The sequence below is a fragment of the Pocillopora damicornis genome, chromosome 12 (genome assembly GCF_964200805.1).
Source record: "Pocillopora damicornis chromosome 12, jaPocDami1.2, whole genome shotgun sequence".
NCBI lineage: Eukaryota > Metazoa > Cnidaria > Anthozoa > Scleractinia > Pocilloporidae > Pocillopora > Pocillopora damicornis.
This window is the reverse complement of record NC_142681.1, coordinates 20,436,817-20,452,655: the sequence shown is the minus strand read 5'-3', so window position 1 is coordinate 20,452,655 and position 15,839 is coordinate 20,436,817. Positions and strand designations below refer to the sequence as shown.

General features: G+C 38.4%; 3 protein-coding genes across 3 annotated transcripts; 1 reads left to right on the top strand and 2 right to left on the bottom strand.

Moving 5' to 3' along the window:
- Positions 1 to 478: 478 nt before the first annotated feature.
- On the bottom strand, positions 479 to 7,352 carry LOC113669506 (uncharacterized). Its single transcript, XM_027185555.2, has 5 exons — positions 6,404 to 7,352; positions 5,060 to 5,221; positions 2,933 to 4,278; positions 2,111 to 2,277; positions 479 to 1,458 (listed from the first exon to the last, which is right to left on the bottom strand). The coding sequence occupies exons 1-5, from the start codon at positions 7,131 to 7,133 to the stop codon at positions 1,047 to 1,049; spliced, it is 2,817 nt and encodes a 938-aa protein (XP_027041356.2). The 5' UTR covers positions 7,134 to 7,352; the 3' UTR covers positions 479 to 1,046.
- Positions 7,353 to 10,737: 3,385 nt separating this feature from the next.
- Positions 10,738 to 12,543, top strand: LOC113669507 (uncharacterized). Its single transcript, XM_027185556.2, has 2 exons — positions 10,738 to 11,114; positions 11,397 to 12,543. The coding sequence occupies exons 1-2, from the start codon at positions 10,937 to 10,939 to the stop codon at positions 12,218 to 12,220; spliced, it is 1,002 nt and encodes a 333-aa protein (XP_027041357.2). The 5' UTR covers positions 10,738 to 10,936; the 3' UTR covers positions 12,221 to 12,543.
- On the bottom strand, positions 12,327 to 15,830 carry LOC113669508 (NIF3-like protein 1). The gene is made up of 3 exons (XM_027185557.2): positions 15,135 to 15,830; positions 14,445 to 14,559; positions 12,327 to 13,677 (listed from the first exon to the last, which is right to left on the bottom strand). Exons 1-3 carry the CDS (start codon positions 15,743 to 15,745, stop codon positions 13,252 to 13,254), a joined length of 1,152 nt encoding a protein of 383 aa, XP_027041358.2. The 5' UTR covers positions 15,746 to 15,830; the 3' UTR covers positions 12,327 to 13,251.
- Positions 15,831 to 15,839: the final 9 nt, after the last annotated feature.

Below are 15,839 nucleotides of genomic sequence, written 5' to 3'. Positions count from 1 at the left end.
AACTGGGTTGAAAACGTAAATTAGCCACCGTAAAGAGTAAAAAAGCTGACGTTTCGAGCGTTAGCCCTTCGTCAGAGCGATTGCGAAGGGCTAACGCTCGAAACGTCAGCTTTTTTACTCTTTACGGTGGCTAATTTACGTTTTCAACCCAGTTGTTAACACTAAATTACCTGCTATACTCTCCCACCGACGCAGCACCACAGTTTCTTTAGAAACTTACCCCTTCATTCAATTTTTATATCACACACCCTTTCTTCTATCACAAGATAGTGCGAGTTATTTTGAGGTGCGCTGTTATCTCATTCCAAAGAAAAACTGTTAAATTGGTGTTACAATTTTTTGTCGGTTTTCCTAGTATGATCACAAATGACCAAGGCACCTAAGCTTTTTAGCAGGCCTTGCGCCCGAGATTGATATATTTTTACAAGAGTAGACCCCTGAGTCCTTCTTTTCTCTCAAAGTAGTATCGTAGGCATACTGCTGATCAGGTTTAAGCAATTTATTTTTATATTCTTCCCACTATATACTATATATGATACCGAAAAATAGAGTAAGTTGACAACTTTCTTCCTATTTTATAAAAATACATCCATTGTTTAAAAAGCCTCTCGTGCTTTTACAAAACTATACATCCGTTAAAAAAATGTCATTTTGGTTTTAACATAAATGTTGACCATTCTCGTACAAGTCACTTTTCACCGACAACTCAGTTACGAAATGCGTTTTCGACGGAACCGATTGGTTGAGCGGATATTTCATATAACATGGCTTTAGTTAAAGGATCTCTCTTGATAAGGAGTAAACAATTCCCGAAATTACACGAAAAACTATGAAGAAACACTCAACTGGAAAAGGCCGGATTGTCGAGGTACGACATTTTTATGCCGCGGGGTCAAACACTGCACTCGCTTGGTTCTATTCCATATTTGTGCTGCAACTCGGATTAAATAAGAATTTCCCCATATTTGTCTGTCATTTGTGAATATTGATGTTTTTGTCTCCAGTTTTAGCTAACGTGCGGTTTATCTTTATTTTACTTTGTTTGTTCAGCCGTGATCTTTTTCGTCTCTTTGCTGTTTACGAGCTGTAGCGCGCGTAGTCAACACCCGCACACTAGGCAACTCATTCGCATCGCCTCCAATGTCATCGGTCAGTGGCAATCCTTGGTAATCCCCGTGATCAACTTCGTCATCACTCGGAAAGCTATGCTTCCGTCGATGCCGTTTTCGGTGCGAACGATTACTCGCTGACCTTTTCGAAGGATTTCGTGCCTCGTTTGGGGAGTGGCGTTCAGGAATTTGAGTTTGATCGTGAAGAGATCGGACAGATGGTAGTGACGGTACTGACCCTCGCTCCAAAACACGAATCAACAAAGCTTTCATCTCTGCCACTTCGTTTCTCATCTCTTTCACAGTCTGCTCATGTCGGTTGGAAACTTCTGCGAGGTCAGATCGCAAGCTTGATACAAGGAGAACAAAACAAAGAAAACGAATTAGTCATATACAACAGAGACATGATTAACCAGTTAACTCCCAAGATCTGATTGTTAACTATCCCCTCTAGCTGCTATATATTTCCTTGTAAAATAGTTTCAAGAATCTGGCGTAAAATCAAAATATCAACGTCTATCTGATAAGTTTGAGTTATCTCGTCATCTGTTTGCTGGGTAATGTATGGGTATACTGGGGAGAAGTTACATGTGAATCGATATCACTCCTGAGATTTAAGGGTTCAAGATATAGCCGATTAATAAACATCATCAGCAGAAGCCTTCCTGTTGGATTTCGACGAAACAAATCTTTGGGACATTCTTCATATCCTTCGACAAAATGTGTCCGCCCAGCCCAAATGGACTATGGAATACTTCGTGAGCTACTTTACGCTACAGAAACAAGTGTAACGTATTTAAGTTGAAATTTCTTTTTGGTAAGTAACGGATGAAAAACACTACTTTCGTTGCTAAACATTACTCGAGGACTGTTTCAAAGTTGATACTGTCTTAAAATTTAGAAGTATAAGCCACCTATGTAATGTTCAAATGCATTTTTCCCCAAAGTACTTTTCTGCCAGTCAGTGACTTCCCAAACAATAAAAGTATTTTATCCTTTACCGTTCAATCTCTCGTTTGGTGCTTTTATCTGCCGTCTTTCCTGATCCGTTGCGGTTCATCGGTTGTAGCATTTCGAACACTTCATCAACCACGTCTTTGATTTGATGCGTCATTCGTTCCAACTCACCAGAACCAGGCTGGGTGGAGTCATCATCATAATACATTTCCTAATGAGTAAATATATTTTAAACAGATAAGAATGAGTGTTATTATAAAATCATTAAAAGTAACAAAAGGTATTAGATAGAAAAAGTAAAAAGCGGCTTCATTTGAAGGGGAATAATCAACTGCAGCAACATTGGATTCAAGAGAAAAGAATAGGGCTGAAGGCCCGAAGAGCGCGGAAGAGAGCAAAAGAGAGCGAACGAGCGCGGAAAGCCCTATTCTGATCTAACGGATTTCAATGCAGACTTCACTCCACGTACACCACCTGAGTGAGTTTTTTGGTAACTCTGACAATTCCCATTCAGGTTACAGTTGAGCTGAACCAAAATTCTCACATCTTAATTATTCCTACTTCAACGGAGAATACAGCGCATGTGAGCTATCTAAACAAGTGCGCGTCCAGGCATGGACGCCAACTCCGGTGCGAATTTGTAAAAGATTCTTAGTTCTCCCTGCGCTTCCTCATAAATCATTTTATACTTTCAAAACAATCTTTAACATATTTGTAAACACCACAATTATTAAACATGCGCGAATCTCTCTTTGGCGTCAAAATAAGGCTTGATAAAATGGAATGTCTGCATTACTCTAGTCTCTGGACCGTACAAAGCCTGCGAATGAGACTAACTTTGGAAGAATATGATCTTTATGTCTCACCTCAGGAGAGAATCTCTCATGAATCAGTCTCCTGTATCTTTCCCGAGTCTTTTCTCCCATATTCTCTTCCATAGTCAGTATGGTGCTTGCGCGCTGCATGGCTGCGTTCGCTTTGGCGTTGTCATAAACACGCTGAAACGTGTCCGACATCAGCGCAATGAAAAGATTTATCATCACAATAGCTGACACTGCTAGGTAAGTTCCGCAGAGAATCTGCGCCATTAACCGGTCTACCACGAGCAGGGAATCCCAGGGGTAATTCCCTACAACTGTCAACTGCCACACGGAATACATAAGATCGTTAAAGTTCTCCCATCCGTCACCGTCCAACCCGTTGGCTCTCATAACTGCAGCGTTCTCTGCGCCTCCGAATGTCATCCAAAACGCACAGACATAAGGTACATATAATATAAAATAAAGGAAGCCAAACTTAAGAGTATCATCAATGATATGTCCGATCATAACAATGAATGGTCCCAGTGTAATGAAACCGCGGAAAACTTTCATCAGTCGAAGCCAGATGAAAATCAGTGCAATAGCGAACACTTTTGGATGAAGGGAGCGAGCTACATCGCTGGCTAACACAACAGCAAAAATACGAGTCACAATTATTCCCAGAATCCAGCCATATGTCACCCAATCAAAGTAATTCCAAGCGTCATTAAAGTAAGAAATTCCTGAATCTAAGATGTCGTTGCGTTCCATTTCAAGGTACTTTCTCTCTTCTGGCCAACGCGGATGAGAAAACTGTAGGTCTTTCTCAAGCTCATCGATCCTCCATCTTTTCCAGTTTCGGTGTAATTTCTTCGAAGCACTGATCTCCAGAAACTCCTGGCAAATAAAGTACAGAGTCATGCAACAAGCTAAGCTCTCCAGAACAATCCGCCATATATAATCTCTGGGAGGTTTGTAATAGTCCGTATTCGAATCGGCTCCGAAATGAAGAGTCACACCTAGCGCTGTCCATACTAACACGAAAAACGCGTGCACAAAAATGTTCTTTATTGTTCCACGCCAGCCAAATTGGTCCCACTTTACATCAAGAAGCCGTTTGAAAACTGGGTGCATTATAAGTTCCATTTGTTTGTAATATACCACACAGTGAAGCGGTGATCTAGCGCAAGAAACGTATGCACCGTTTTCGTCCGGCAGATAAGGTTCCAGATGATTCAGGTAGAAGTACTGCCGGCGGTTACCCCGGTCTGTTGTGTGAAACTGATCCAAGGCTTCTTTTGCGACAGGAGGCATTTTGGAGATCATGAAAGACATAACTGAGCTGCCTGCACTGTCTTGAACACCAGCAGCTGCGCCTTGATCTATTAAATATTTGGCTGTTTCTGATCGATCTGAAACACAAAGAAGGAATTTATACACCTTCACGGCCACACTCATGTTAGACAAATCTGAATCTCTGAATAATTGTGAAGACCACAGTAAAAAAGTGACACTGTCTTTTGAAGTAAAAAGTTATTTTCGAAGAAAAATACATATAGGGTACAAATAAATATTTGCCACCTAAGAAATCTTGAGCCTAAGAAAGAAAAACCACGGAAATTTACCAATGACAATTTCAAAGGGGAAATAGTTGATCAAGCTTTATGAGTTATTAACTTGGAAACGGAGCTATACAGAATAAGTCCAACTGTCTGAGGCAAGAGTTTGTGTTTTCAGAAAATACACCTATCTTGTATGGAACAACTTTCAACATACATACTTTATTGTTACCTCCCCAATGGGGCTTTTCAGGAACAATTACTTAAATTACTTAAGTTACTAATAAATTAAACCCCCTCAAACAAAATAAAACTAAGAGTTCAAGCAAAATAGTTGCTTAGCTACACTACAGGAAACAAGAATGATGCATTTCAATGGACTTTACCACTCTGAATCACCAAGAACCCTTCAACTTCCAAGATCTGATTGTTAATTCTCCCTTCCAACTTTTACACATTTCCTTGTAAATTAGTTACAATAATTTGGTGTAAGATCAAGATAACAACCACTACCTGATGAATTTGAGTGTTCTCATCACCTGTTTACTGGATAATGTATTAATACTATAGGGAGAATTTACTTGTTAATCACTCCTGGATTAAAGGAACCAATAGGATTAAGTTCAAATCATACCTAACTCAGCTGCTACAAGCAGAGGAGTGCGTCTTTTGTAGTCTGTATCATCCATCCTGCCTCCCAGCTTAAGAAGCATCCTCAGTGCTTTAGATGCATCATTTTTAGCAGCATAGTGAGTGGGTGTTTGTAACTCTCCAAATGTGATGGCATGCAGATCAGCTATTGGAAAAAGTGCACAAAAGGGATGCTATAAAACTTGAATTGAATATGCAATGGCGGAAATGGTTCAGCTATTTTTCTTCAAGAAAAATCATTAAATGGATCAATACTACCACACTATTTTGTGTTTTCTTGAAAATGATATCAATCAATGTCTAATAAATTCTAAACAATATATAAAGCAGTTAAGAATATATGAAAGTCATATATTTGAACTGCGGATAAAGACGTGAATGAAAGTGACCCTCGCAGTGATGTGCACTACTTAGGCAGTAGTGAAAATATGGCATGAAAAAAATTCAGGCCTGTACGGGATTTGAACCCATGACCTCTGCGATACCGGTGCAGCGCTCTACCAACTGAGCCAACAAGCCAACTGGGAGCTGGTCATGATGGTGGTTCTAAATAAACCCGTGAAGTGATGAATAGACGGTTAAGAATATATGAAAGTCATATATTTGAACTGCGGAAAATGGAAAATGTAAGGTGGTTCTGAACTACAATCAGATTTTCTACAGATTTGCTATAGCAACCTTAAGTGTCAAAACAGCGTCTCTCCATTTCTTTGATAGCATTTCCAAGGTAACAAACAAAGCATTTTGAAAGTTTGATAATGAGAATAATTGGGTGATTGGTATAATGTTAAAATGGACACTACTTTGAGCCATGCACAATGGCAACCCATAGAATCCTTACTAAGGTTTACTTCAAGGGTGTCGGTAAACAGAGGCTTTGTTCACTGAAAATAAGGAGTAAATTGTTTTTTTCTACGAATTGTGTATTCTTCAGATGGTGTATATCTGTTTGATATGGGCTCCTCTGAATATAAGTTTTCCATGAATCAATCAGTAGGCAATTTTGCTTTGGACAATTTCACTTTGGTACATAAAACATTTAAATCGGTAATTTAGCTCATAGTTATAGTTTGTGTCTATTACAGTATAAGTATGGTAAATGTGACAAGAGGAGCTATTTATATTTCATAAAACTAATATTCAGCGATTGAATCGATTGCATCAAAAATGGAAATTTAATATAAAAAATCAAAGCACTTAACGATAAGGATCGTAATGCTCTCATTAGTGTGGGATCTGGAATACAAAAAGAGGATATGAAATACATAGACTCTAAATAGAGTTGACTTAAATGAGGTAAGGTAATAATCACGCTCATAAAACTAACCTTTGCTGGTAACTAGAAACTCTACCATTTCAGGATAATCAATTGATGCAGCAATATGTAGTGGCGTCCGTCCAAACTCGTCTGTTTTGTTTACGTCTCCGCCATTTTCCAAAACAAACCTGGCAACATCCACGTGCCAGATTCGAGCAACTTCATGCATAACACTCTGTCCGTGCCTATCAGTAAAGTTTATGTCAGCTCCTTCACCAAGCAGTCCTTCTATAAACTCAAAATCAAGCTCTTGTTCCGTCTCAATGCTTTGCTTGGCCAGTTTGGCGAAGTAGATGATCAATGCTCTGCTGGCTGCGATCGAAGGATGTGTGGGTTCGCCTTGATTTACAGCAGGCATTGGTTTCATATAAGCATTTGTATCATACATGGAAAGTCGCTCATTTCCTAAATCCTCGACATCACTATCCAATACACAGTTCATTTCTCTTTCCTTGTACGAACTTGATCTCGAGTAAACTCGCGTAGCTCGATTGTTATTATTCAATGCGGAAGAGTTTTTCTCCCCAGCCAGTGATCTCATAGAGCGTGTGTAACCTTTCCACCGCGAAAATGCCATGACCTCTTTGGAAACTTTCTGCCAGTTTTCACTTGAAGCTGTCGAAGTTCTTTTCCTCGACTTCGTTACATGATTCATCCCTTTCAACTCCACGCACTCACGACGGTAATCTTGGTCGTTGTTTGCCGAGATCACCGGATGAACTTTCCCATTCCTAGCCATTATTAATTCATCTGTTCGGCTACGAATCAAAAACGATTTATAACTGATTTAAAATTGTCACAATTTCATCGTAAACAGCAGCATGGTCTTGATAAGACTCAACAAGTGCTCAGAGTAACTTGGAAATCTTACACATTAACGTTCTCGTGTGTCTGTCACTGAGTGCTAATTGTGTGGTTCGTGACGTTTTAGCCGCCATGTTGTTGTTAAGCAAACAGTAGTCTGTTGCCGAGCACGTGACTTAAATTAAATGCAAATTTTAAATGAGATTCAAACCATCTACAAACAAACATCGAATAAAAATACTTTTCGGTGTTGCAGGTCTGTTTGTGGCAACCCATGGGCTGGTGTGGACCTGCCATAAATTTCCTTTAAAGCGCTTAAATTGAATGTATTTAAAAGTTACATCTTAAAACGATTAAAAACAAGGATGTATTAAAACTATTAGAAATATAAGAGGACAGGATCTTTCGATTGAATTGAACAGGCCTCTTTCTCCAATTGTATTTGGCCCAATGCTCTTGAGGCAGGTTCAAGTTTTCCTCTAAAAAGCTAGGGATGTAGCATCTCTGGTGAATTTTGGGATTGATTTCCACACGATAGGACCCCTATACCTTATACTATTTCTTCTGAGTTCACCATGATATTGAACTTACGAGAAGACACTCATGCGCTCAAATTGTAATTATTTTCTTTATAACGAGTTCTAAGTAGGACCGTACGTTGCTCCGGTAAGCTGTTGTTGTACACCTGATACATTATCAATGGCGAGCCAGCGCTTATAGATATAACTCAATGGCTTCCATGTAGAAGTATTAAGGAAGTCAGAATCAGGAGTTCCGCTGGATGAAATTTTTTCCTTTTAGACAAATCCTACACATGTAGCATCAATGAAACCTATCTGATGTTAGAGAAATATTTTCTCTTTTCTACAGCTTTGAAAATTTTTTCCTTTTAGACAAATCCTACACATGTAGCATCAATGAAACCTATCTGATGTTAGAGAAATATTTTCTCTTTTCTACAGCTTTGAAAATCTTTAGGAGCAAAGGAACAGCGATATTAAATGGCGTGAAGTTTCCTAATATCAAATTAATCACTTGAAAATGATAACTGCCGGGAAACGAAAACAAACCTTGCAAAAAAATTCCCTCCAATGTGGAATTCAACCTCAGGGTAAACCATTTTCAGTCACTGGTGAAGTTTTCAATTCTTTATTCAAGCTGCTCCAAAGACTCGAACGAAGTGAAGGGTTTCTCGACCAAAAGGGATTTAAATTCCTTCAGTATAGTAACTCATTTGACAGCAAAGCCTAAAAAAACAAAAGAAAACAAAAGAAAAACAAAAGACTTGGTGTGTTCTTTGCAGGTTCAAGCGTGCCATTTTTCCGCCAAAATCTGTCACGTGCCTAGCAACAAATAGAGCGCTCTTCTTCAAAGTTGCTAATTACTGGTCGAACATCTAATTGAGCCACGTGGATTGGGTGTTTATTAGCAAACTTTAAGTTTTCTTTGTTAATAAGTGCGGCATTTCCACCCTTGGAGATGGTGCATTTTTCTGCTCATTTAGTCTGAAACTCGTGTTTTCGATGTATCAAGAAAGTTCTGGTGCGCACAAAGAATAATGCCGGGAAATAAACCACACTCACTTTTTGCAGCTCAGCTATCATGTTTTCGATTAGTTATTGCGTTCTTTAATTAATTGCTCAGTGATCCATAAAACTGATCCAATCATCAGAGATGAAAATATGATTTAATAGTCCTCCAGTAAATATTTAGAAAAAAGTACTAACAATTTCTAATGTGAATTATTTCATAACTTTCGGTCTAAAAGTAGATCAGTGATTTTAACAGAATTCTGAGAAATCTAATAGGTAGAAATCTCACTCAATGTAGGAGTTAAACTATTCTGATTAAAAAGAATACTCGCATGGATCTTAAAAGCATAAAAGTTACGACTCACTGTCGAAATCAGTCACTTATTTCATAACAAATAACTGTTTCTTAACGTGGCCAACAACGTGTTCTCCAAAGCAGGTTCCTCGCCTTTCCATACTTCTCGCACGTGGTAGATACGCTTCGCCGCGTCGAAACCGATCAATTGAAGTAACAGCAACATTTGTACTTCTACATTTGCTACTTTCACAGTATTTTGAATATTACATGACGTATTTTCCGTGTTCTACAGGGTAGAATTTGTTGGCGATATCCACAGAGATTTACGCTGAAAGACTTGATACTTTCCTTTAACACAATTAAAGCAAAATATTTCATTCATTTTCAGAGCACTTAGTTGAAAAGATTGTGTACATGCACAAAATAAATGTGAGCTAAATATCACCGAGGGAGAAGAAAAACAACAACAATAAAAAAAAAATGTAAGAAGAGAACAAACAAACATGGAAGTTAATAAACGCCAAACTATTTATAAGCCCATGGGTGAAGCTGTTAGCTCAAAGCTAACCATCTCTGACTCAATCAAATACAATTTGCATGTCTCCAATACAACAGTGTCACCGGTAAGAGCTTTAGAACAGCCTGTTTGTGCTCATGGTTTGCCTCGTGTTCATAGCAAACCTGCAATTTTTTTGCCATAAAGAAACATCGCCCTTGTGTGGGATAAAACTATTGTTTCGCTACAGGTTGTTTTTCGTATCTATAAATCACACAAACAAGTAGTAAATTTAGTGAATTCTTTGGACGCGAGCCTAAGTGTTTAATCAAGTGGGATCATGTAGGAAAGTGTTATGGAATTCAGAAATTTAGAGTCGCCTATGGAAAATGTTGTTCTTTTTATCATCATGAAATAAAATATGAATTTAGATAGGCCTTGATCTGGAATAAATGATCTTCGGCCTCTTCTTGCAAAAGTCGATGATTCGGTAAAAAGCTTGGAAAGTTTATATGACGTTTTAAAATTGTTTTAAACGTGAAACTTACTACATTTTGAGTGGGTAATCCACATAAAATTTTCACGTGTCATGCAATTTTTAAAACTCTAATGTATACTGCATTTATACCATACTACGACGATTAACTGTGTTCCTAGAACTGGAGATGGATAAAGTTACATTTAGATGATACTGTGTACATTAAAATACGTTGTTATTATCATTATTATCTTGAACATGATTAGTTAGAATGTGTGGAAGCGTTTACAGTTCATTAACTAGATAAAATCAAAAATTCGGAACACGGAGGACATTTTAAATATGTCAGTTTGCAGTATCAAGTGGCGACGTTTAAAGCCTCTTAGAGCAATGGATAGCTGTTTCAGAACTTGTGCAAACATGTTTTTAAAAATATTTTGAAAAGAATAACAAACTATTCATTCAACTGTCTGTTTTCGTTTCCTTTCTGTATCACGTGCGTCGAAAACCTAACTATTTGTACGCTTTGAATCCTGCGACTGGCATTCACCTCGAACTAGCAGAGTACATGTTTCAATTATCTTCTCCGAGCTGACTATGATTTTTAAGTTACCACGATTTTTCCTAGGTCTTCAAGTGACTTATGAGGCAAACCACTTGAAGGAGAGGCACATGCTGAGGTTTTAATTACTAATGAAACTATGAAAATGAGATAAGGTCTTAAAAGCTTCCTTTAATCAGCTATCAACTATCATGTTTAAAAGTTTGGGAGTGCTGTATATTTTACAGCGCACGTATACGCCTTCTTGTCGCCTCGAAAACATTTTGGCGTCTTTTTGGCCACCTCAGTAAAAATAAATGTCTTCAAGAGGAAACTCTCATATTTAGATCCACCTTCTCTTAGGTTTGGCTCTGGAATCTTGAGACTTTAAGGATGAGCCAGTTCAGGAATGCACAATCTTTGTTCTCTGTTCTTGCTTTCATGATCGTTTTTAGCTCGGCAAAGATATCTGTTGACCAGCGCAGCACAACGTTTACTGACTACATCGAGGAACTGTCAGAGGATCTGAGGATTTCAAAAGATGAAAACCTCCTCTTTGTATTTGACAAAGGTTTGTTTGAATTGCGCTTAAAACTGTTTTCTCTGCCTTCGATTTGCATCTTTAAAGTTGGAAATGTTTTTTTTTTTGTATATTTTAATTCCAAACTGTGGCACATACGACAGTATTTGATGAATGAAGTAATTTTGTACCGAAAAATGTACATGTTTGCTTGGTGTGCGAGACACTCCCGTTCTTGTTTGAAACAATCGTGAGGTATTATTTGCTTGTTTAATGTGTTTTTTTTCCACTTGATCATCAAGAGCCTGGGGTTAAAAATCCCATCTTTTTCAGGATTTCTTCGTCGAAACACCAACACTGACGATCAGTACAAAATAAAGTTCACAACCCATTTTGATACCTCAGCCATTGACATCGAGAACACGTTAAAACTTCACCTGGCCTTTCTTAGACTTCCCACAAAAGATAACGTTATCTTCGCTTTTGACGTACTTGACGAGGACGGAGTTAGACTGGCTTACAACACACAAGATTTGCTTGTAAACACAACAAAGACGATAGAACTTTATGACGTATCAAGGCTTTTGGATCCGTGGAAGGAACAAAGACGCCTTCGTAAAGTGAAAGTTGAGTTCATCATCACAAACACCTCGCGGAAAGAATTAAAAAATTTTGAAGAGTGGTGGAAAAATGGACCCGTTTTCCTCGTGGCCTATTTCAAGAGTATTTCAACAACGTTTACAAGATCTATCTTCACTGGTAATAAGCCAAAGAGACGCTATGGCAAACTCCGCAGTGGTCAGTACCCGACAGAATGTCGACTTCATAGCTTCAGAACCTCCTTTGCACGATTGGGCCTGTCCAACGTGTATGTTCGACCTAAAGGCCTTATCAACTTCTCTTTGTGTTATGGCCGATGTGATGTAGCTGACAGCATGAGCTCCTCTGCGAAACACATCACACCACATGCGTTCGTCTTGGAGCTCGCCAAACGGAGACGTGTGTTTTCGTCCCCAGGAGTTCGTGCGAATCTCGTGCAGAGTAAATGCGTTCCGACCAAATATCAAGGACTTGGTGTTTTAAAAAGGGAAGCCAATGGCAACTTGGTGAGAAAGACTATTTTTGACTTGACGGCAAGTGCTTGTGGTTGTCGCTAAATGCCTCGACATGATTCACAGATAACGAAAACTCGGGTTCGCCCACAGTCAAAGCCAAAAGCCAATTTTCAGATAGTACTTTTTACAGTACATACCTTTAAAGATGCTTTCTGTTACTTTTATATCTTTTAAGACTTTTTTCACCTGTGCTACATATTTTGTCATTCAGATTTGCTCATTATATTGTTAAAAGTATCTAAAATAATTTTGCTTCTTCACTTTCTTTGTTAGGGCTTTCCTAACGTTAAAAGTTTGCACACTGTCTGCTGAAGTGAAAAAGTAGTTCACTAGCTCTGATACTTAATAAAGCTATTCAAAGTTTCACTTGGTTTTGCCTTATTTTTTAGAGCTTTCTTCTCACTGATCGTTGATAACTTAAGTGGATCTGCCACATATTTAAGCACGTTAACACAATCCCCTTAAACAACTGTATTTACCTGCTTTTTCATTGTTTTCTATTTGTTTGCCCTAGTCTACTTGTCAATTTCACCTGCACTGCCCTTTAAAGGAGGCTGGAATGTTTTCCAAAACAACAGTAAGCCGACAGTATTGAGCCAAACTTAATTTCCAGGAGAATTCAAGAGAAATAAAGGCTTGAGCATTTTTCATTTGCAGGTTAACTGCTTACATCTCAAGCTTAGTGAACATGTTCAAGACTGGCCCAATGTCATCTTAGAAACTTCAGTATTAAATTGTACTCATCAAGGACTAAATTCAGTTGTCAACCTTAAAGCCAAGAGGTCAATGCTACACTCATTGCATCTGTTTGGTGTTCAATCAATTTGAGGATTTAACTCCTATGACTGACCAAGACAGAATTTCTCCTTAAAATGTCAAGTAGACAAGTGATAAGAATAAAGGAAAATATCAATTCCCAGATTGTTTAGTTGATTCAATACCAAGTTCTCCAAACTAAAATCCTAAGAATTGTATGACAGACTGTAAGAAGAATTACTGATGAGATCTTGTGAGCTACAGGGTCAATGAACATCAAAAGAATTGTTCTTTGTCTCCAAAAAGAAATTTGCTTCCTAAACCACTTGAAGTGGATCTGCATCATATGAAGAAACCAACACATTAACCTTCTCTTCTAACAAGCCATTCAATTTTGTCTTAAATTCCAGCAAGAAACCACGTTCTGTGTTACTGTGTTCGCACAAGACCACATGTACTCCATTTGACACTGCTTCTAGCACTTCGTGATGTGACATTTCTCCTGTCAAATACACATCAGCCTTTGTTCCTTGCAGTAAACCAGCTCCTGACCCAGCACAGATTGCAATAGTCTGAACATGGCTTTGCTGGGGGTCAGCTAGTTCAGGCATACCTAAATGTGCCGCAGCAAGACGAACATGTTTAAGGTTCAGGTGGTTTTTGATGCGGTTTATCAATTCTGACAGAGTAACTGGTGTCTGTAGTGTACAGAGTCTTCCTTGACCAGTTCCCAAAAGAGGAATCTGTGAAAAGTAACAGATCAATGTCAGTATCTGAGCAACTGTGTACCTACCCCTCCCCAAACTCAACATTAACCCTAACTTGCCATCAGTTGACTGGTGTTGGGTTGGGGGAGGGGTAGGTGTGCAGTTTCTCAGATACTGACATTGATTGAAGATATTTCAAAAAGAAAAATCGATTGATCAAATTTGTTCCATGTTATGATATTTCAATTAAAACAAAAAGAAAAAATTATGTAACATTTCTATAAGCATGAAGCCTCAAAATAGTGATGGTTATCAACTGTTAAGGTTTTGACAGGTATTAGACGTATTTTGATTTAAAGGAAGGTTTTTAGTACTCTGGCAAACAACTGAAGGAAGGAAGAACAAGTACAGAAAAAAGGGAAGAATCACCTATGGGGAGTTCTTGCTTGAAGATACTGGTATGAAAACTATTCAAGAGCTACAAGTCATTGCAGAAGGTCATGAAGATTAGAAAATGCATGAGGGTGCCCTGGTGGACAATCATTGAAAGAGATATGTAGATTTTAGCTCTGTCACTTGTTCTGAGTACTGCAAGTCACTATGGAAGATCATGAAGATTAGAAAACATATGTAGAAGCTGTGCATGGAAATAGATGTACGGATTTAAGCTTTGTCAATTTTCTGAGCCCTGCAAGTCACTGTGGGAGACCATGAAGATTAGAAAACACATATAGAAGCTGTATATGGAAACAGATCTACAGATTCAAGCTTTGTCAGTTGTTCTGAGCACTGTTTAGCCCCACCTGAGCTAAAGGCATCACTTCTGTTTTACTAACAGTTTCAGGAAACTGAGAAGTCAACATCTGAAAAGCATTGACCAGGCCAGTCTCAGTGCAATGTAAGGAAATTGTCTCTGGTCTGTTAAGAACAAAAAAATACAATAAGCCTAAGCATTTATTAATGAGAAAAAATTGTGGAGGAGAACATTCCAAAAATGTTTTAAATATTTCACATTTCAAAACAAAATGGCTCTTGAAACTGCCCTTAGTGGTTCACTACTAATAAACGGCTGTTTTGAGCAAGGCTTTCAGAAAAAGGCACACAATCCCAAAAGGTAATCTTTCTTGCCCCAGGATTTCAGAGAAATCTGAGAAAAATTCATTGCACGAAGAAGGCATCAAAGGTTTGATGACTCTATTCATTTGTACTATGAAAATTCATTGATTACTAGATACCCAGATTACCTTTTAAGGATGTCACATGAAATTTTGTCCTTTTTCCTGACAACCTTTCTCCAAACAGCTGTGAGTAATATGTATGCCTGAATAAGCTCATAGTTAGGGCCACACTCATTAAGTATTAGAGGGGAATCTCTTAGAAAGGTGGGCTGAACTTAAAGGGGAATAGGAAATTCTTTACCCTCCTAAACACATGTTAAACAAACAACCCCTCTCCTCCTCCCCCATCTAATTATTCAGATGGTCAAAACATACTTTGTTACAGCCTCCACCTCAATCCTTTCTACTCCATCGAGTCCTTTGAGGGTGTCTTGAAGCTTTAGTAAACTTTCTCCCTCCTGATTGGTCAACATACTTGTCAATACTTTGTACTGACAAGAACCAGATCCTTTTGAACATTGAAGGGGTTCCACCTTTGCGCTTCCCAGACCTGAAGCGAGCCAGTCGTTCACGCCATTTTTAACCGCATCAAAAGCTGTATGCGGAGAGTACACAGCTATTTTATTCTCTATCATTTTCACAATAATTCTTTCCTTGAACGTTTTTGAAGTGAGACGTTTAAGTGGCTTAAATATCGGCGGGTGATAGGATATAACCATATTTACTCCTTTTTCAATAGCTTCTTGTACTACTTTTTCAGTTAAATCGTTAGTAAGAAGAAGTGATTTTACAAAATGAGGTTGGGATGGTTCGACGAGTAAGCCCACGTTGTCCCATTCTTCAGCTAGCTGTAGTGGCGCAAACTCGTGCAGCTTTTTCACGACGTCTTTGAGATCCATCGAACTGTAATAACGAGATCTCGACAGACTTATACTACTCAAAATTCTTCGAGAGAATATAGAAGACCTTGTGATTAGAAAGATCATGTGTTCTTGATCGCTTAATCTCACTAGACGATTAGGTTTGAAACCACCATATTGAAGAAGAGCAAATGATAAGATACTGGATCGAGCTAAATTT

Bases quoted from the DNA above. Each gene is read 5' to 3' on its own strand.
- LOC113669506 (XM_027185555.2), bottom strand. From the start codon at position 7,133: ATGGCTAGGAATGGGAAAGTTCATCCGGTGATCTCGGCAAACAACGAC. The intron at 5,222-6,403 runs GTTAGTTTTATG...TTTTTCCAATAG, and splicing joins GTTTCTAGTTACCAGCAAAG to CTGATCTGCATGCCATCACA. The intron at 2,278-2,932 runs GTGAGACATAAA...TTTACTCATTAG, and splicing joins ATGAGAGATTCTCTCCTGAG to GAAATGTATTATGATGATGA.
- LOC113669508 (XM_027185557.2), bottom strand. From the start codon at position 15,745: ATGATCTTTCTAATCACAAGGTCTTCTATATTCTCTCGAAGAATTTTG. The intron at 14,560-15,134 runs GTATGTTTTGAC...TGTTCTTAACAG, and splicing joins GAGGTGGAGGCTGTAACAAA to ACCAGAGACAATTTCCTTAC. The intron at 13,678-14,444 runs GTGGGGCTAAAC...TACTTTTCACAG, and splicing joins AAGTGATGCCTTTAGCTCAG to ATTCCTCTTTTGGGAACTGG.
- LOC113669507 (XM_027185556.2), top strand. From the start codon at position 10,937: ATGAGCCAGTTCAGGAATGCACAATCTTTGTTCTCTGTTCTTGCTTTC. The intron at 11,115-11,396 runs GTTTGTTTGAAT...CATCTTTTTCAG, and splicing joins CCTCTTTGTATTTGACAAAG to GATTTCTTCGTCGAAACACC.